The 23,141-nt window shown below is 35.3% G+C and overlaps 1 protein-coding gene across 4 annotated transcripts in view; it reads right to left on the reverse strand.

Moving 5' to 3' along the window:
- The window catches only part of IntS1 (integrator complex subunit 1), a 664,867-nt gene that overhangs the window by 459,591 nt on the left and 182,135 nt on the right, over positions 1-23,141 (reverse strand). For all 4 annotated transcript variants that reach the window (XM_090410538.1, XM_090410537.1, XM_090410536.1 and 1 more), the window contains exons 18-19: positions 11,029-11,120; positions 4,496-4,556 (exon numbers count right to left, since the gene is read on the reverse strand). In XM_090410538.1, the coding sequence (XP_090266664.1) occupies positions 4,496-4,556; positions 11,029-11,120 (153 nt within the window). The remainder of the gene's footprint in view (positions 1-4,495; positions 4,557-11,028; positions 11,121-23,141) is intronic.

A 23,141-nucleotide genomic window follows, 5' to 3' on the forward strand; every position in this document is an offset into this window, starting at 1 on the left:
GTAGAAGTGGAGGAATTTTTTGATGCTTTAGAAAAAGCAACTGACACAATGAAAAAGGAAAAGTTGGTCCTTGTTGGGGATCTAAATAGTAGAATAGGAAATGATTGTGAGACATACAAAAATATTTTGGGAAAATTTAGAGAAAAGAGCAAAGCTAATAATGGCAAATACCTGTTCGATTTCTGCTCAGGACATGGACTGGTTATTACTAACACGATGATCCAACATAAAAATGTGCACAAATTTACATGGAGAGAAGAGGCAAGGAATAAGAAAAGTCTCATTGACTATGTGATTGTTGATAGTGATGTTTTGTCCCTGGTGCAGGACAATAGAGTGTACAGAGGATTTGAAATTGGAAGTGATCACCATTTAGTCTTGAGCAGGATAAAATTGAATTTCATATTGAAAAGGAATAACGTGTAAGAAAGTTTTAAAGTGAATAAAAGTTGGGCAGCTCTCAGATGTGAACTGCAGACTAAAATACACAAACATAATTGAAGAAAAATGAAAGAGTTTAAGAACAGGAACCAAACCTTGGAGATTCAGTGGCAAGCCTTGAAGAAAGCCCTGATTGACTCAGCTAGCGAGGCATGTGGTGAAGTTGTCTGCAAGGATAGAAAGAGTAGAACTCCATGGTGGACACAGGAAGTTAAAGAGGCAGTGAAGGAAAAGAAGAAAGCATATCAAAAGTTCCTAGCAAATAAGTCTGTGCTCTTAGAGAATACAGAGACAAATGCAAGAATGCTAAACGCTGTGTAAAACTAACTAAACAAAAGTCATTGGAGGACTTTGGCAAGAATATAGAAAATAAATATCAAGACGGTGGCAAAATATTCTGGCGGTTGTTGAAGAAGCTGAGGAATGGAGGAAAGAGTGCTGTAAAAGAAGTTAGAGATGATAAAGGTGACATGAAAATGGAAGAAAAAGATATCCTTGAAGTATGGAGTAATTACTTTGAAAAACTGCTAAATGAAACAAGCATAGATGACAGCACAGTGGTAAAAAATACTGAACAGGCTTGCAGTGAGGAATACATATCCATACTTGAAGTAGAAAAAGCCATCAAAGGCTTAAAATGTGGAAAGGCAGCAGGAGTGAATGATATTCGACCAGAAATGCTTAAGTATGGTGGTATAAAAGTCTTACAGTGGCTGCAATGCATAGTTCAGAAAGCCTGAACAGAGGGACGAATTCCCGATGATTGGAGTAGAGATCTCAAAGTACCCATATATAAAAAGGGAAATAAAACTGAATGTGAGAATTAGAGAGGTATTTCCCTACTAAGTGTTCCTGGCAAGACCTATGCAAGTATACTTGAGAAACGATTAAGAATTGTGTAAGAAAAGCTGGGTGAAGAACAAGCTGGATTCAGGCCAAATAGAGGCTGTCAGGATCAGATCTTCACTTAACTACAAATAGTCCAGAAAGCATGGGAATATAACAGAAATCTGTATTTAAGTTTTGTCGATTTCGAAAAGGCATATGAGAAGGTGCCAAGAGAGAAGCTATTCAATACGCTACAGTTATATAATGTCAATGGGACTTTATATCAAGCAATACTTAGTCTTTATTTGAGTTGTGAGTCAGCAGTTAGAATTGAAGGAAGTACAGGAAGATGGTTTAATGTTAAATCTGGTGTGAGATAAGGATGTACATTATCCCCCCCCCTGTTATTCATTATCTATATGGATCACATTATGAAGGAAAGTGGTATTAAACATGATATCAAAATTGGAGATGTTAATGTCAGCTCTTTGCTTTATGCGGATGATGTTATACTTCTAAATAAATCTGCTACAAGTCTGCAAGATTCTCTGACTAAATTGAATCATCATCAAATTCCTGCCATGTACCCTCAACAGGTGTACAGGATATGATAGTACTACATGAAAAAAATTACATCATTACTAACTTCCTATCTACAATTTTCCTCCAAATCAGTCTGTTACTTGTCAAGACTCCAACATTATCAGATCTTATATTTCTATCATCTAAGGCACTTTTTACCGTATCAATCCATCTATATCTTGGTCTTCTTCTGGGTAGTTTTGCTGCCAACCTGGCAGAGAACACTTGTTTTGCTAATCTTTCCTCGGCTAAATCCGACTAAATTGAACAACTGTTGTAATAGATATGGTATGAAGGTCAGCAGTAAAAAGACAAAGACAATGAAAATAGGCAGAATCATTGAAAATGTCAACTGTTGTGAATGGAGAACCTGTGGAACAAGTAAAATATTTCAGCTACTTAGGCACGATTTTTAGTGAAGATGGTAAATTCAATATAGAAATAGACAACAGAATCAGCAAAGCTGGTATGGTGGGAAGTCAACTGAATAAATTTATATGGAATAAGAGAGAAATTAGTCGGAACACTAAATTAGCTGTATACAAGACAGTGTTCAAACCAGTTTTAACTTATGGATCTGAGAGCTGGGTCAGAAGTAAAACACTTAAACAAAGACTAGAGACTGCAGATATGAGAGTACTGAGAAAGATTATAGGTATGAACAGATGGCATCAATGGCAATATCATATTAAAAACGAGGATATTAGGAAAGAACTTGACATTGTCAGCATCCAGGAATGCATTAGCAGAGCTAATCTCAGGTGGTATGGTCACTTAAATAGAATGGGAGAGAAAAGATTAGCAAAATAAGTGTTCTCTGCCAGGTTGGCAGCAAAACGACCCAGAGGAAGACCAAGATATAGGTGGATTGATATGGTACAAAGTGCCTTAGACGATAGAAATATAACATCTGATAATGTTGGAGTCTTGACAAGTAACAGACTGATTTGGAGGAAAATTGTAGATAGGAAGTTAGTAATGATGTAATTTTTTCATGTAATACTATCATATCCTGTACACAAAATAATTAGATTTTTTTGATGATGATGATGATGATGATATTTTTCCGGGTCTCATGCAATCATTTAATAACTGTTTCCAGCAGATTACACACATAGGTTTGTCTGCATCATTATATGATGGTACAAACCGATATTTCAAATAAAAAGGATCATATTTTCGAATTTTTTCATACAACATTTTTTGCCTCTTACAGTCTGTTACTGAAGATGATGCGGACTATTCTGCTAAAATATGAGATACTGTCATTTGTAAGTCTGTTTTTGCTTTTGCTAATTGTTTTTTTGTCATCCAATTATCCATCGCAGGGTTAAATTTTTAACATAGAATAGATCAAATAATAGCACCATGTACCGATACTGGTACACCACAGATTAAGATGAAATGAGTGAATTATGTGAATAATGGAATCGCTGGTGTTTATAGTTCTGATGCATGTGATCTTTCCTATGAAAGAAATACCCCAAGCGTATTTCTTTCCCATGCATCGCTCGCACCTGTGTACACTAGCAACGAAACATTAATTTTAAGTGCAAAAAGCTTGGCCATTTTAAGTGAGTGCAAGATTTTGCATTTGTAAGTTTTTTTTTGTTCTTTTTATCAATATCTTTGAAATAAAACTTATATTAATAAGCATATATTTACTTATATTCATTAAGCACCAAAATACAAAGGAAGCAAAAGTTGTGAATCAACACCAAAGTGTGATTTTTTCCATTAAAATATAAAAAATAACAAAAAAGAAATAATAAATATTAAAAATTAAGTATGTTTCTTTTAAGATAAAAAAAAATCTATTTAGTCTTAAAACACTTAAAATTTGCTTTCATTATTTAACGGCCCCCAAGTAGGCCATGGCCCACAGTTTGGGGAGCACTGACCTAGAGTACTGAACTACAGTAACACTATTTACAGGCTCATCCAACTCTACAAAAATAATGAAGATCACATTAGTTACAGGCTACTTGAAATTTGACAGGTTTATATCAAAAATGTCAACCAGAGAGCCAAATGTTGATAAGAACAGTAGGCTATATACAGTAAATTCATTTTAGACAAAGAATAATAGTACTAAATGATTAATGACTACACCAATATAGAGTGGCAGAACAATTACTAGGTTTAATAACTGGATATCAAAAATAGGAATTTCTGAATGGTTGAGTTATGAATTTATGACTGTTATTTTAGGCAGGCAGTTTCATTAGTATCAGACATTATTGTAACCTACAAGAGTACAGTGCTAGTTGCTTTAAATGCAGTGTGTGTGTGTGTGTGTGTGTGTGTGTGTGTGTGTGTGTGTGTGTGTGTGTGTTATTATTATTATTACGGGTATCTCCATGGAGTCAGTAAACTCATCACGGGAGACCCAAACTATCAAACAATATCTATCATACCTCTTCTCAAATTCATTTACGGACAAAGAACTCACAACTGAGTCAGCAATGCATTCCACTCGCTCACCACCCTGCAAGCAAAAAATCTAGTTCTCACACAATGAAAGAATGGATTCTGTATTCTTGTTCTAGAAACAGGAATACAGAATTTGTTACCTATATTTTGCATGTATCATAAAGCTCTTTTTATTAAATTTACTGAATATTATAATTATTTCTAAACTTACTTAGTGATGCACATCTCCATTAGACTCCTTAGAGTGGGATAATTGTCCCATGCATTATTACCTATATAAAAGTAAAATCTTTGGTACAGATATAAATTTAAAAAAAAAAAAAAATGCTTAACTTATATCTTCAAGTATTTGCAAATGGAAATGATCTGAATATGGAAGTACTCAATTAAAAACATTTTCTGGGTAATTATGACAGTAAAGAGCTTCTGGTAGTTTTTAAATTTAAGTACTTTTTCTTCTTCTTTTTTAATGTTAATATATCCACAAAATATTAGAAATCTGCAGTACATTAGTACCATGGTTAAACAAAGAGTTAGATAACTGAGATTTCCACTCCATACACATAATATTTTATTTTATTTTGTATATTTTATTTACCCAAAATATTTTATTCCATCAAAAATATTCATATCCTGTCTAACAAATATGACTATGTTATTTAAACTCCAGCTTGTTATAATGCATAAAATTTTATTTTAAAAAATGTTTCAAGAATCTTGCATATTGGTATTATTTTCAGGTCTTCATACGGTCACATGGGAGGCAAAACTCTCTACAGACTACAACACATACTTCACTTTGAACACTAAGTATTGAGCACTCACCTTTTCAGGTGATCCTTATTACAACTTACAAGGATGACTTCTCAATGTATATTAACAACAAAATTATATTCTGTGATTCTTCATTCTGATTGATTGTTGAGAGAGAGCAGTAAGTATTGTCAGTTGTTTGCATATTATGACATATTGTTTTAAATAGTGAAAAGTCAAAAGTAAGAATTAGAATATTTCATGTGACTTGAAACTGATAAAAGGAGGTATACTGAAAAGGTGTGTGTGTGTGTGTGTATTATAACCATAAATAAAAATTCACAATGGTATTATTTTAAACAAAGCAATAGCTAAAAATAATAAAAATGAATGCAGTTAATGGAAGCATTAGCAGAATACATAACACATTAAAACCACAAGAAAAAGCATCCTCAACTGAAATTATCAATGTTAAAAGTGATCTAGATTCTTGATCAAAAATTACATCATATTTTAATCTGCTAATTGATGACACATCCTTTGCTGTCAAGCATGCTTGACAGCAAAGGATGGGTTCCCCCTTAATAAATTTTGAACATCTGCAAACTTATTAATTGCAAAGGAATATAAAGACATTCCTAAATCTTCAAATATAATATTTTTGCATTAAGGTATAGTGAGGTAAATGATGTGAAGTAAACAGCTTTTATATAAAAATATATTAGATGTGAAGATATTTTCATGCAAACTTTTTTCTTTATTACTCTTGGGTAAAAGATTAAAAGAAGAAAAATTCCTGTCAATTATAATATACTTTGTGATTTAAGTATGATTTGCTGAATACTTGAGCTATCTTCAATCAAATGAAGTGATCTTTATCCAGAGCACGCTGCATTTTATCTTCTTTCTTTCTCACCAAAATACAGGGTGCCATGCTGACATGAGATTCAGTAAAAAGCCTGGAAAAGGGAGGGGAGGGGAGGAAGAGAGAGAGCCCTAAAGGCTTTAATCTGCCTCAAATGAACAGAAACACTGCCATTGATTTGCAGACTATTTTAATCATATGACATGTTAAGAGAGAAATAATCTGTTATGCTATGATATAAGTTGAGAGGATGAGGACATGAGCACTTGCTGTTTTTTTAAGGGGTTTGAGTTTTTGCTACATCCATTTTATCTGAAAGCTATTAAGAGAATTTGTTGTTCCTAGTTTCTGGGAAGATAGCAATGTGGCGCAGTAGGTAAATACAGTAGTTACCATAAATTAAGACACAAATAGAAAAATCACAACTCAAAAACTGCATGATGAATTTTTATATAATATGGTGAAAACCAGTAGGATATGAGATGTGAAAGAAACACCCACAAGAATTGTAAATCGATAGTTTATTTAGTAACAAATGGGTACATGAAGAGAATGGTCAAACTGAGATTATCAGTGCCTCAATAAGGAATGTCGTCATCCCTCACAGCAATACAGTGCTCACAATGATGTTTCATGTTTTTAAAGGTGTCAAGGAGATCAGTTAGTAAAAACATTGCTCTTACAAAGCTATTTTCTAAATTTCCCCTTTGTAGAGGGGGGGGGAGGGGAGGGTTGAGAGCAACAACATGTCAACCTAGAGCATCATAAACATGCCATGCTCAATAGGATTAAGGTTGGAAGATTTAGCTAGTGAGTCCTTATGTACAATAGTCTCTTCTTGAAGATATTGATCCATGAGCTTTGCTTGATGAGGATGAGCGCTGTCATCTTGAAGGTTAAATATCTCCCCTAATTGCACCTGCATACAGATGAACATAGGGATTCAAGACCTCATCTATAAGTTGCAGCAATCATGGTTCCAGTAGGAAGCACACAGGTTAATGAATGAAGTCAATGAGATGCCTCCCCAAACCATCAACAATACCTCTGCCATAAGTGTCCCTTTCACAGGTATTAGAGGGTGATAATGTGTCCTTGGTTCTTTCCAGATGAAAGCATGATTGTAGAGCAAATCTGGATTTGTCTGTAAACAATATCAACCCACAATACTCTTAGGTCCAGTTGAGGCAAACCCTGGTTGCCAATTGCAACCATTCTCTCCTATGGTGTGGGGATAGGGGCAAACAGATTACTGATCCTGTAGCATACAGATCACATTCATGAAGCTTTCTGCACACAGTGGAAGTAGATAACAATGCACCTGTAGCTGAGTCACCATGAGGTCAGGTAATAGCTGATTTCTGGTAGCACTCCTATTGGGTGAGCAAATAATTGGAGAAATATCAGTTAACCACTACAGTTATAGTTCATGGCCTTCCTTCAATGTATCTTCCTTCAAAGACTCATCCAGATGAGTCTTTGACTCCATGAGATCTTGGGGTAATAATAATGATCTCTGGGATGCTGTTTGTGATGCTTCACAGACAATTCATCGTAAGAAAACTGAAACAATATTGCGTTGATATTGATATATGAAAATTAAATGCAGTGCAAGATAAATTTCACAAAATATATTTTTATGTATTATTTATTTAGATTTTAATTAGATTTTCATAATATAGTTGACCCTTCAAGAACGTGGATAATAAGGAATGTGAGTTTGAACTGAGCAGGGGGGGGGGGGGATGAGCCCAAGATTTTAGGTGCATAGTGGGTCTACTCCAGGAAGCAGCCTTTGGTACATTGTTATTCAATCTGCATATAAATGACGGGAAGAATTCAACAGGAGAGATACATGCCGTTTGCTTACAATGCAAACACATTTGAAATATGCAGTGGCAGATCTAGAAAACATTGTTCAATAATGAATGCCTATTTTACTATCAGCTCTCTCAACTCAGTATATTCAATATAGAGCTCAATGCTACTGCTACACTAGATGAAGAAACTCAGGTGTACAGGGAGGTGGTACTAGAGCGAGCTGTTGAATAAACTGAACAAGAATTCAGCAATAATGATTGATGGGGTATCTGCAGATGCTAACAGAGTGTTTAGCTGAAATGGATGCTTAATTAACCTGGCTGTATAATTTAGGATTCAGAAAAGGGAAGATTCCAGAGAAGTAAAAACAATACATGATAATCACGTTGCACCAGAGTGGCACAAAGATTGATGTGTTTATCTATCGACCTATCAGTATCTCTGGAGTGGTAGTGAAGATCTTGGAAAGAAAGTTGGTATGAGCTCACATACAGAAATGGGAACACCATGATAATTTTGAATTTGCTAAGACCTTCTGACAGGATATAGCATGGAAGGCTGTTGCATAAGTTACAGAATATGGGATTGGACTATAAACTATAAGTTTAGATAAGAGAATGGCTGGCTGACAGATATCAAAAGTATATGGGGGGGGGGGGGTCTTTCGTTCCTTCAAATCTTTCGTGAGAATACGCTGTAGAGAGCTTCTCAAAATGCCCAATTGATGTTCCTGGACTCTCAGCAACACTCTCACGAACTGCTTTGATGTTTTCTGTTGAACGACTTGTTGAAGGACGGCCAGAGTCTATAAGATCACTAATTGATCCAGTTTCCTTGAATTTTTTAATTAATCTTTTCACAGTTGATGAAGTTAAATCACTATTCCGACCATATTTTGTACGAAAATTGCGAACTGTAGCTGCCAAACCTTCATTATTTTTAAAATATTGCTCAACAATGAAAATGCGTTGTTGTTTCGTGTAGCACTCCATTTTTAATAACCCTGAACTGTCAGCTGTCACGTTGTCTTTTTTTTCTCATTGGCAACACTTTACCGCACAAATGGCGCTAAATTTAAATCTTGATTGAATTTTGGGACACCCTTTACTTCCTATATTTCAGCAACGTCACGTTGTCATCTTCATGGGAACTTAAGATTAAAACACGTGCACGCAGGCACTAAAGCAGCAGATGAGGTCGAAGAGAGGACTACTGCTTTTTCTAAAGTCCTGATGGTGCCCCCTAGAGGGCTATATTAGGTATTCTTGGCCGTTGGGCTAATGTTCTCATGATGTACGTCTCCCAAATTTGGGGCAGTCTCATGCATCCAAATTTGTTGAGGTTTGGCATGTTTTTTTAGGGCTGAGGCTGATTCTATGAAAAGTTTTTCAAATTTAAACTTGCTGCAATGTATTACCGTGGCTTTCTTCCAACATATTCTGTGGCGAGTATCCAGAGCATGGTCTGCAAGCCCAGAGTGGCTGTACTGGTGAAACTGGATGTAGCCCTTGTGTTCTGAAATTCTGATATTCGCTGTCCCACCCGTTTGGCCAAAATAGGCCAGCTTACAGCTGCAAGGGACCTGGTAATTACCAGGTAGGTCTAGGGGAAGTGGTTGGTCTTTTGTGGAACAGATAAGGGATGCCAATTTTCTGTATGGTTTGTAACAAGAGATGAGGTCACATTTTTTTAGGATTTTGGTTATTTTTTCAGAGGTGCCCTGGATGTAGGGAATAGTGATTGATTTAGAGTACTCTTTATTGTGAAGGGGGGGGGGGGGGGGGAAGGCGGGTTATGGTTTACTGGTTTTAGTATTTTTTGGGGATTATAGTCGTTGGCTGAGAACGTGTTAAGGATGTGATTTAGTTCAGTGGTTAGGGCATTGTCATTTGAACAGATTAGTTTAGCCCTGTTATGTAGTGTCTTAATTACACCTTTTATTAAGACACTACATAACACTGGAAATAGATCACCGACTGCTTCAAAAAATGTTTGCTACAAATGAGTTTTCTCTTATTAGAGAGTAGTATGCAAAGTTGGAGTCAGTATGGAAATAAGAAAGATCTCTTAGAAGCATCAAAACCAATCACTCAGTCAGTGGTGGACAAGATTATACTCAGTTCAACTAAATATTCGAGAAACTAATGTTCCCTTTTAAAAGTGTTCATCAAAATTTTCATATTGTAATAAGTACAGGTATAGTTTCCTATAAAAAGAGCTCAACAGCAGGTAACTTTGCAATTAAACTGTTAATATCATTATTAATGATAATATCATTGTTCTGGATTTTAATACAAATGAAAGAATTTTTACTGTACAAAATGAAAATGAAGCTCTTTCCAAAATAAGGTTCTTAAAAAAAAAATAAATAAATAGAATCTACTCCATAATATAAATGATTATAATACCCTGAGTGTCGAGTCATCAGAATTCAAGGAGAACCGGCATACCAGTCCGGAACTCGGGGGCGGGGGCGGGGGGGGGGCACCAGAGAGGGGGAGGAACTCCCCTTTTGAGTCTTCAAAATTCGAGTCATCTGAATTCAAGAAGAACTGGCCTACCAGTCCGCAACTCAGGGGGGTTGGGTGGTGCAGGCACCAAGGGGGGCCTACCAGTCCAGAACTCGAGGGTTGGGCGCCAGGGAGGAGGAACCCCCCCCCCCCTTTTGAGTATTCGAATTCAAGGAGAACCAGCATTACCCAAAAATTAGTCTGGGGATTGGGCGCCATAGTCTGGAACACTCGGGGGGGACTAGTAAATAAATTTTAAAAAAAATGGTAACTTTTTACTTTGGCCAAGTAAAAAGTAAAATTTTCTGGCATTACTAGAATTGGCTGGCCAGAGTCTGTAATGATAAGAATACATGTGCATGCTCCTTATTTTTGGACTTTAGCCAATCACTCTAACCAAGGTGTGAAGTGGCCAGCCATTTCACAAACTGACCAGATTGTGGACTTTAGCCTTATGTTATACATATATAAGAGTTCCAAAATTAGAAACTGTGTTATAATGCAATCTAAATACTAACCAGTTTATGTCACCCCACCCCCCATACATATGTAATTTCATGTTTAAAATTTTAGAGGAAAATACACTAACATTGAAATTTTCTCATGAGAATCCTTATTCACATCACATGAAACATATATGGAATATCATTTCTACAATTGATTCTAAAGGGATTTTGGCAGCAAACAGTTGGGACGAGACTAATCTTTGTAATACACTGCATGAAGATTATTTAAAACATTTAAATAAATCATGAAAGTAAACCTCAAGAGAACAGTAAAGGACTGCTTACTTACCAAAGGTAACTGGATTATGTGCTACTATAATTAACAGCATTACCCATCCTTTCCAATATAATTCAGAAATAGCTAGACTAGGGGGTTGATATCTAACAGGAGAAGATGGAAAAGTTCCATTAGTAGCAAATTATTATATAAATGCATTACATAATTGAAGTGTGCTTAATATATTCTTGCACAGTTTTATTCCAATTTGATATAAAAGGGATGTCCAGAAAGTAAGTTCCGATGGGCTGTCAGAGAAAAAAAAAATATACTTACAAAAAAAAACTTTATTGGAAATTAAAGTAGACATCTTTCACTACTTTTCTAGATAATTTCTGCCATTGTTCAGGCACTTATCATAACGGAGCACCATGAGTTGTATACCTTCATCGTAGAAGGTTGCCGCCTGTGAATCAAACCACATATTGACTGCTTCTTTGACCTCGTCGTCATCTTGAAATCACCGCCCACCAAGGAAAGATTTCAGATGTTTGAACAGGTGAAAGTCTTGCCGCGAAGTCAGGACTATATTATGAGGGATGGTGGAAGTGTTCCCAGCTGAAGGTGGCGAGAAGTTGTTGAAGATGTTACACGGGAAGTGTGTGGGTGGGCGTTATCATGAATCAAAACAACGCCCCTGGTAAGCATTCCACATCGTTTATTCTGGATCACATGACACTCCGTTCATCATCGTGCACACCTGTTCTTGCTTCATTAACATTTATAGTGAACTCAGAGAGGCACTTGAGGATGTAGAAGAAGGAATAAAAAATAAATGGAAGAATCATTAATAACTTAAGATATGTGGATGATGTAGTGGTGATGGTAGAAAGTGAAAATGGATTACAACAAATTGTTCAAAGAATTGAAAACTCCTGTAAAGAGTATGGACTAAAAATTAACACAAAGAAGACCAAGATAATGGGCAAAAAAATAGGAGATAATGTAAAGATAAGATGTGGAGGAAAGATTTTAGAAGAAATGGAAAGATTTCAATATTTAGGTAGCTGGATCTCAGAGAAAGCAACTTCAGAGTTGGACATTAGAAATAGAATAGGCAAAGCTAAATTGGCATTTATGGAAATGAAGAGAATTTTAATAAACAAGAATATTAAAATAGGTGTTAGAGTTGGAATAGTTAAAGCAACAGTTTGGAGTATTGCAAGTTATGGAAGTGAGTCATGGACACTCAGAAAGAGAGATATGGAAAGAATTAATGCATTGGAAATGTGGTGTTATAGAAAGATGGAAAAGATTAGCTATATAGAGAAAATATCAAATCAAAAAGTTTTAAGAAGAGTTGGGATGGAAAGAACACTGCTCAAGAATATTATGCAAAGAAAGACCAGATTTGCAGGACATCTTCTGAGAGGTTCTTCGGGACACCTGACAAGAACTATATTATAAGGGAAAGTTGAGTGGAAGAGAAGACGTGGAAGACCAATTAGAGAGTGGTTCAATGACACTGTGGAACTGGTTTAACCTTTTTAACTGCTGAGATACTAAATAACCAGTATGACCCTCCTTGCTAAGTTATTTTCACAATTGTAAAATATTTTATAATAATATGAATAGTTACTATAATGTATTACACATTTTTGCACTGTTTTCTTATATAAATTGAAGTCACTGAACAAAACTGTTATATAGGAATTTTATTTTCAAGTTAGGGATGTCCAAAATTTATCTTGAAATTTGTTTATTCCATGTCAAATAATGTCACACGCAACTTCAAGTGAGAAACACCTCCCCATAAATACTTCAATATTTTAGTAGTGTGTGGAAATTTTGAAAGCAGGGGTATACACATAAGGCTATGCCACATTTGGCACACATATACCAGCTCTCTTTTCTTTTTCTTTGCCCCAATGTGGTATTTGAACACACATGACAATGCCTAGTGGGATTTGCTTTCTTGGGTGTGGGTGGCACAAGTATTAGGAAATGTCTTTCTCTCAGTCTGAGGGGTTCGTTACCCTGTGATGGTCGTCCAGATGTAGTGGTCGGTCTAGGCATGTGGAACTTTTGAAAAATTTCCCTGATGAGAGTCAATTGAAAATTAGCATGTGTTTTCACCAGTATGTACATTACACAAAATATGTGAATTGAGAACAGTGAGATCCAAGAGATGGAAAAATAATTTTCTATACCATTTGAAGGCCTTTCACGCACATTCAAGAGAACTGACTATCACTGCTGTCCTGTCCACAGCATATTCCTATTAGAATCCACGACACATTCAGGTTTCATTATTGGTGTTTGTTGTCCTGTCAACTCTCCCTGATTGTTTCATAGAGTCTGTGTGGAGTGTGGTCAACATACAAACTTCTCGTTTATCAATCCATTTTACCACCATCATATTATCTGTGTGTCTGGATTCTACCTGTCCTTCGTCTAATTTTTTGTTCAGTTTTGGCAACCCTTTCCTGTTTTTCCTAACAGCCCCACATGCATTGGTACCATTTTTATATAGCCAGTCGTACAGAAGAGGGCCAGAATATCAATTGTCTAACCACAATGTGTGCCCTTTCTGCAAATACTTTGCCACTAGGATTTGCACCATGGCCTCAGCAATCCCAAATTCACATTCTAGAATAATGTCTGTAGTTTCCCCTGTGTACACTACAAAATCTAACACATATCCAGTCTCACAGTCACATAACACAAAAACTTTGATCCCGAATCTGTCTTTTCGAAGGCAATGTACTGTTTGAACTGGAGGCAGCCCTTGAACAGCACTAAGCTCCCATCAATATATATATATTTTGAAAAGAGGAAAAACTTCACTGTAGGTTTTACTCAGATGATCGATAATTGGTTGTAGTTTGTGTAGTCTTTGTCCTGGAAGAGGAGTTTCATTGTCATTGAAATGTAAAATATGTAAAACTAAAGGAATCTGTCCCTGGACATGTAGTAAAAGGAATCTGTCAACTGTGGAGTAGCTATGAGGGGATCCTTGGACCAATATTCTGCTATTGTTAGTTATTTTACCCTAGCCATAAGCATTATGATGCCAAAAAAAATATATAATTCCTCTGGGGTAGTATTTTTCCATTTTTGCAAAAGAGATTGGGGTGATGGTAGTAGTTTCTGAGTCAAAAATACATAATATTTATTAGTTTCGTCAGCAATATGTTGCATTATATGAAGGGGGAAAAATATTTTGAAAAAATCAAAAACAGTTGAACCATCATCTATAATTGCTGAAATACCTGAATTATCATTATTGAATTGGTGAACTGTTGGACGAAACTTTGTATCGTGCCATTGAAACAATGAAGTGTCAGTACGATTTCTTTTCTGCGGATGCACTGGTGCTGGTGGTTCGTTATCTGAACTTTCACTAACACTATTTTCTAAAAAATAAATATCATCATTGTCACTGAAATCTGATAAATCGGAAGGAAAAGTTTCTAATACGTCTACTAATTCCACCTCAGTAAGAGAATGCTGCTGTCTGCTTGTCGAAGCCATTTTTACTAACCTTGGAATCACTGCATCATGTGATTGCCTGGCTCCTATTATCAAGGACGGCTCTGATAGTATTGTGCCTGGTCTCACAATTTTTTTACGAAAATAGCACCACAAAGCAGACAGAAGCTTGAAATTTAGTTCCTTCTAATCCTAAGAGATGGCACTATAAGCCTGCTCAATTCAAATGCTTTCACAAACTAAATTAAATGAGTATTACACATTGAAAGTTCAAATCGAGTTAACTCGATCGTAGCAAGGTTGCAATTTTTTTCAGTACTCGAGCTAACTCGATCGTAGCAAGGTTGCAATTTTTTTCAGTACTCGAGCTAACTCAATCGTAGCAGTTAAAGGGTTAAGAATGACGGAGGCAACAGACCGAGAGAAACGGAGAAGAGCTGCTCATCTGCTGCAACCCTCTTGCTAGAGGATGCTACCAGATGACAACGACCCATTTTCATATCATGCAGCAGGTGATTTGATTCTCTTAGACATTATAAACACACACACCAAGAAGCGTACGCACTGCAAGAATGTCTGAAAATGGCACCAAAGCGTTGCTAATGAATCAACAAACTCAGCACGCGTGCACACCGTTGCAATCGCAGCACTGCAGTGAAAATATTTGTAAACGGAACTTACTTTCTGGATGTCCCTAGTAAAATATCAAATGGTCTTATTTTGCCCTTTTCAGTACTCTAATGCAGTTTTAAATTATATTCTTGGGCATCTATTAAAACTAATTATCTCAAAACCAAATATCTTACTGAAAATACTTGAAAATAAAACTTTCATATAAACATCAATTCTGCAAAGTAATGTCAACCAATAAAATAATGAGTTCTAATGTAAATCATCTGGTAGACCATTGAACTGTATTAGGTGGCTGAAAGATATCTGGTCATCTGATATCTGACTAGCTCTGTCATACAGCAACCTAGCAGACAGTTTTGCAGTTGCATGATTGGATCATTTTTTTTTAAGAAACTTATATTTGTATTAAAAATGAAAAACATTTTATTTAGAAAGCTGAACATATCTTAGTTGAGGTATTAAAATTACTATTTGTAATTAATTCATTTAGTTATAAATGAATTAAATAAATTGTATGTTAAATGCATTGCATTCTATGTAATATACATATCCTGTTGTCTTACATGGGCTACTATTACATAAAGCAACCAGATATATCCTTAGAAGTGGAAGCATACTTCCAGTGGCAAGTGAAGAAACTTACAGCTTTTGAAAGATGTTATAAGATGCCATGACAGTGGCCCATTCATTCATGATCATAGTAAAAGATAATGTCATTCAAACAAAACAAATAACATTTTATTGTGGCTTGAAATGTGAGGACACAAACCTGTAATATGAACCTAAGCCAAGTTCATGTTGGAGTCTTGACAGGTACCAGACTGATTTGGAGGAAAATTGTAGATAAGAAGTTATTAATGATGTAATTTTTCATGTAGTACTATCATATCCTGTACACCCGTTGAGGGTATATATCAGGAATTTGATGATGATAGGAAAAGAATTTTTTTAAATTTAATTTTCATAATTTCATAAATTAAAAAAATTCAACCATCCATTATTCATTATGGAGTCTGGTGGCAGAGGTGGAGTGGCCCAGAGCTTGCCTTTTATATTATTTGTGACCTATGAGAAGTTATTCGAAACCTACAGCAGATTAATACTATTAATGGACTGTTTTTTTTTTTTTTAATCTTAATTTTTATATATGTCTTTTCATTTATTTTTACATATTCTAAAACCATGCTCTAGAGACCAAATATAGAACTTTTATTCCAAGCTACTTATGGATACAAAATTAATAATGAAAAAACCTCACGTACAAAGATTTAATAGTATAATTTTCGCCTGTGTGTCACAGGCATCTTCAGTACACATTAAGCTCACATTAAACAATAACTGACAATTCCAAAAAAGCGCCACCTAAGTAGCTGGTGTAAGATAACTAAAAAGGTCAATAAATTTCCTTTAAAAAAAAAAAATAAATACAATAAAAAGTTAGGAAAGATTAGCTGATTTGTAAAGTACTATCTCCCATAAAGGGGACAGACGTAAGCCGTCGGATCTGTTTAAATTAGGAGAATGAAGCAGAGTTTCACATCTTCCTTACACTGCATGTTAAAGTGTTAGTCCATATAAAAGAGAAACATATCAGCCTAGTTGGCTAAGTGCAGTTTGTATCTGCCATCATTTATGAATGTTTGTTTCATATCAGAGTCTGTCCCCTTTATGGGAGATAGTACGTTATCTTACACCAGCTACTTAGGTGGCACTTTTTGGAATTGTCAGTTATTGTTTAATTTGTGCTTGATATGTACTGAAGATGCCTGTGACACACAGGTAAAAATTATACTATTAAATAATCTTTGTACGCGAGTTTTTTCCGTCATTAATTTTGTATCGATATGTCTACTCACGGTATACCTCTTTTAAAACTTAAAGCTACTTATGGTCTCCAAATAAACAGTGGTGGTCTCATACCAGGAAATGAATATAATCTCCCACACAGAAACAAACATTCACAAATAATGGCAGGTACAAACTGCACTTAGCCAACTAGGCTGATATGTTTCTCTTTTATATGGACTAACACGTTAACATGCAGTGTAAGGAAGAATAAATGCCAATAAATATGCAACAGTTATGGATTAATGTAATGCTTTGTATATTGTAGTTTTATAAAATATCTCATTCATTCTTTTATCTCATTCAATACAGCAATGTGCTAGCTTGCACAGTCAATATTCAACCCAAAAGAACATCTTTGGGATAAAATGTAATGTATGGTATAGGTCAGATCAGTGCACCAAAACCATGGTACATGGAATGGTGGTCATGCTGAAGGAAGGATAATATAAAATATATCTTATATTATCACAAAGTGGTGCAGAGTATGCCTAACAGAATGAAAATAATGATCAGGGTGTAAGGGAAGCCCACAATATTAAAATAGATACAATTTAGGTTCCTCTGAAGTAGCACTGTAGCAATACTTACCAACACAGTTTACTGTAGGATATCTGTGCCAAAATTCAGATATACCACAAATAATAAAAGTTAACACAATTATTTTACAAAGTTTGTAGATGTGTTTCTTTTTTGTATGTTACGAGTAAGACGTTTTTCAGATGTAATTTTTATCTTTGATTATTACTGAAGTCTTGCTATTTAAATTAGAACTTAATTATATTTGTATGAGCCATCAAATTTTGAAAACTGAGTTTGAATCAAAACAAACATTATTTTAAAAAAAAATTCATTATGTCATTGATATTTTCATATATATCATAATCATCATCCAATTACTGACATTTACTCTCAAGGGGTGTACAGGATATGATAGCACTACATGAAAAATTTACATCATTACTAACTTCCTACCTACAATTTTTCTGCCAAATCAATCTGTTACCTGTCAAAGCTACAACATTGTCAGATCTTATATTTATATATCTATGTTCTAAGGCACTTTTTACCGTATCAATCCACCTATATCTTGGTCTTCCTGTGGGTCTTTTTCCTGCCAACCTGGCAGAGAATACTTGTTTGGCTAATCTTTCCTCGCCCATTCTGTTTAAGTGACCATACCACCTGAGATTAGCTCTGCTAACGCATTCCTGGATGCTGACAATGTCAAGTTCTTTCCTAGTATCCTCGTTTTCAATATGATACAGCCATTGATGCCATCTGTTCATGCCTCTAATCTTTCTCAGGACTCTCATATCTGTGGTCTCTAGTCTTTGGTCAACTGTTTTACTACTGACCCAGCTCTCAGATCCATAAGTTAAAATTGGTTTGAACACTGTCTTGTATACAGCTAATTTAGTATTTTGACTAATTTCTATCTTATTCCATATAAATTTATTCAGTTGACTTCCTACCATACAGCTTTGTTAATTCTGTTGTCTATTTCCATATTTAATTTACCATCTTCACTAAAAATCATGCCTAAGGAGCTGAAATGTTTTACTTGTTCTATAGATTCTCCATTCACAATGCAGCTGCATTGTAAATGCTTCTGCCTATTTTCATTATCTTTGTCTTGTTATTGCTGACCTTCATACCATATCTATCACAACAGTTATTCAATTTAGTCAAGGAATCTTGTAGACATGTAGTGGATTTATTTAGAAGTATAACATCATGCGCATAAAGCAAGGAGCTGACATTAACATCTCCAATTTTGATATCAGGTTTAATACCACTTTCCTTCATAATATAGATAATGAATAACAGAGGTGATAATGTACATCTTTGACACCAGATTTAACATTAAACCATCACCCTGTACTTCCTTCAATTCTAACTGCTGACTTACAACTGAAATAAAGACAAAGTATTGCTTGATATAATGATCCACTGACACCATACAACTGTAGCGTTTTGAATAGCTTCTCTCTTGGCACCTTGTCATATGCTTTTTCCAGATCTACAAAAATTAAATACAGATCTTTGTTATATTCCCATGACATTTCAACTACCTGTCGTAAAGTGAATATCTGATCCTGACAGCCTCTCTTTTGCCTGAATCCAGCTTGTTCCTAACAAAGGTTCTCTTCCACAATCCTTCTCAACCATTTCTCAAGTATACTGGCATAAATCTTACCAGGAACACTCAGTAGAGAAATACCTCTGTAATTCTCACAATCAGTTTTATTTCCGTTTTTATATATGGGTACTATGAGATCTCTACTCCAATCATCTGGAATTCGTCCTTCTGTCCAGGCCCTCTGAACTATGCAGTGTAAACACTGTAAAACTTTTATACTCCCCATACTTGAGCATTTCTTGTCAAATGTCATCTACCTCCAGCTGCCTTTCCACATTTCAGATTTTTGATGGCTTTTTCTACTTCAAGCATGGATATGTATTCCTGATTGCTTGCCTGGTCAGTGTTTTTTTTATCACTCTACTGTCATCACTGCTAGTTTCATTTAGCAATTTTTCGAAGTAATTACTCCATACTTCAAGAATATCTTTTTCTCCAGTTTTCATATCACCTTTTTCATCTCTAATTCCTTTTACATCACTTTTTCCTCTATTTCTAAGCTTCTTCAACAACCTCCAGAATATCTTGCCACCTTCTTGATATTTATTTTCTATGTTACCAAAGTCTTCCCATGAGTTTTGTTTAGCTAGTTTTACACAGTGTTTAGCTTTCTTACATTTGTCTCTGTATTCTCCAAGAGCACAAGCTGTCTTATTTGCCAAGAACTTTTGATACGCTTTCTTCTTTTCCTTCACTACCTCTTTAACTTCCTGTGTCCACCAGGGAATTCTGATTTTTCTATCCATACAGACAACTTACCATGCTTTGCTGGCTGAATCAATCAGCATTTTCTTCAGGGCTCGCCACTGAATCTCCAAGGTTTGGATCCTGTTCTCAAACTCTCATTTTTTTCTTCAATTATGTTTGTGTATTTTAGTCTGCAGTTGACAACTGAGAGCTGCTCAACGTTTATTTGCTTTAAAACTTTCTTATATGTTATTCCTTTTCAATATGAAATTTAATTTTATCCTGCTCAAGACTAAATAGTGATCACTTCCAATTTCAAATCCTCTGTACACTCTGGTGTCCTGCACCAGGGACAAAACATCACTATCAACAATCACATAGTCAATGAGACTTTTCTTATTCCTTGCCTCTTCCTTCCATGTGAATTTGTGCACATTTTTATGTTGGAACATTGTGTTAATAATCAGCAGTCCATGTCTTGAGCAGAAATCCAACAGATATTTGCCATATTAGCTTTGCTCTTTTCTCCAAATTTTCCGAATATATATTTGTATGTCTGACAATCATTTCCTACTCTGCTATTTATATCTCCAACAAGGACCAACTTTTCCTTTTTCATTGTGTCAGTTGCTTTCTCTAAAGCCTCAAAAAATTCCTCCACTTCAACCTTAATAGAATCTTCTGTGGGACCATAGACACAAATAAGTCTCATTGTCCAGTTCCCCATTCTCATATTTGCCCACATCACTCTACTTGAGACTGCCTGCCATTCAAGAAGATTAGCCTCATATTTAGTGTTGAATACTATGGCTACTCCTTCTTTCCTTGATTGTTGTCATTGCCTGAATATAGCATTTTGTATTTATTGCTCAGAAAGATCTCACCAGTTTTGGTCTTTTTTGTTTCAGTCGCCCCTATTATGTTGATTTGGTACTTATCTAATTCCTCAGCTAGCTCCATTTCTTTGCCATTCAGGCTTCTTATGTTGATAGTACCGATCTTCAATTCTGGTGATATTGAGTTGGGGTGTGTTTTAGGATTTTCATATATACCATATTTTTTCATGTATAAGACGTCCACCATGTATAAGACGAACCCTACTTTTTCAAACCCAAAATTAAGAAATCAATATTTTAAACATAAAACAGAACACAGCTGATTTTTTTTTTTTAAATATTCAAAGTACATTTACAAATTAGGTCATATTTTAAAGGTACACACTAAGATGCATTTTCTGGGATAACTTGTTCTCATGGCCAACCCTTCTCTCCTCATGAAGTTGAAGCACCATTTTGCCTCATATTGAATAAGCTTGGTTGACACTTATATCCCACTCTGGTGCTGCTCCATAATCCAAGTCTTAAGCCTCTGCTCCATGTTTGGCCATTTTGCTGGTTTTCCTCTTAAGGCCCTGTTATTTTCTGGCATCTTCAGTAGTTGTTCTTCCTGTTTTCTCCATTGTCTAATGATACACTCAGTGGGAGGAGGTCCAAACTATCTCTCTGAAGCTTTATTTCCATGTTCTTTTGCGTAATTGATGACTTTTAACTGGAATTTTGAAGAATATGACAATCGTTTTTTATTTTTGGACATTTTTATGGGCTAGTGCTCAAAATATTGTTAATACATTAAATGCATGAATGCTCTCAGAGTTCTGATTGGTTTATTCAGAATCAGCCGTTAATGATGCCAATCGACAGAGTTAATAAAGGCTAGTGATTCGCGGAAACCTGTTAGTGGAGACAAAGTACTGGCAGTTTCAACAAAGCAACTGCAGGTCTCTCAACTGGTTACCCCCATTTATAAGACGACCCCCAATTTTTGGTTTAAAAATGTTACAAAAAAGTATCGTCTTATACACATAAAAATACGGTATATATATATATATATATATATATATATATATATATATATATATATATATATATATATATATATATATATATATATATATATATATAATGATCAACATACAAAAGTCCACAAGACCAATAGCACATTGGTGCCATGTATGGGCAAGAGGAATAGAAGAGAGGAAGAGTCTGTTAACATTTTGCCTGAACATCTGAGGCTTGTAATATTTGGGGAAATTAGAGTGGAGGAGACTGTTCCAAAGGACAGAAGTAGATGGAATGAAAGAGGAGGCAGTGAAGTTGGTTGGGTGAGTTTCAAGACAGACTGTAAAAAGGTGTTGGTTAGCAGTGTCTCTTGTTTTAATGATTTTGGAGGAGAGTGGAGGAATAATAGTGGCCAATTCAGCAGAGCATGAAAGTATCTATAAAAGAGGCATAAGGCAGAAACTGATCATCTGTGAGAGAGGGACTGAAGTGGGTTTGTGAAAGAGGGATCATTAATTAGTCAGAATGCCCTCTTCTGGTAGAGAGGATTAGTGCACCACCCCAAATATGGGAGCAATATTTGATATCTGGAGAAGTCAGGTTATCAGGTCTCAAAATAGAAGAAATAGATCAAGGTACACCCTCTGTCCAAAAAGAAACCGAACATTTTGAAAATAGAAGAAACTAGTGGTGCCACCTGCCGTATCTTTTTGTTGTCGAAAGCGGCAACCTTCATTAGTGTTGTGTCAACTGCTTATGATATTTGTTTCATTAGAAACAAATATCATAAACAATATATATAAATAATAGTGCGTGATTTCATCAAAGAAAACCCGAACCAAAATTGTCTGTGAGATTGATTGAAGATGAATTGGGGATTCCAAACTTGGATACTGAACGAACAAGGAACACAAAAAAACACAAAACAGGCATAATATAAAATGCCATTCTAGTAATAAAATGAATGTAACAAATTATACTTTACAAAAATAAATAAATGTCATTTTTACTGTTCTTCCTATTCTCATATTTACTGACTTCTTCTTGAAATGAATAACTATTATTTTTGAGGACATTATAATGTATACTGAATATGAAAAATAATAAATTTAATTAATACTTCCAATATTTTGGCAAATCAAACTGCAATCATCAGGTAATACAGAACAATGTCATATATGTACGTAGGCACTAACACTATGTAAATGAGGATGAAAAAAGGCAATCAAAGTGGGGCCCGAAATTCCTAAATAGTGCATTGTGATGGGTTAGAATGAATGGTTGGTTTGTTGGTTGATTTATGGTTTATTGATGCAAGGCATTCCACTAGAACGTGACAAATGATGCACGTTTCATTTTTTTTCACATATGTATCTTTATAGTGGAGTAAAGATAGAGGAAAGGGCAAAGTCAGGCATAATGTTCATATACAAATATTTGCGAAGAAACTATAGAAACTTAAGGATCTTTCTCACACATAGCCAAGTTAGCCAGTCTTGGGAGTGGACTACAGGGTTTTTCTCCCCAGTTTATCTGGGGGTTTTCCT

This window comes from Typopeltis vanoorti, chromosome 20 (assembly GCF_054136105.1).
Source record: "Typopeltis vanoorti isolate ZY-2024b chromosome 20, IOZ_Tvanoo_1.0, whole genome shotgun sequence".
In the NCBI taxonomy this organism is placed as follows: Eukaryota; Metazoa; Arthropoda; class Arachnida; order Uropygi; family Thelyphonidae; genus Typopeltis; species Typopeltis vanoorti.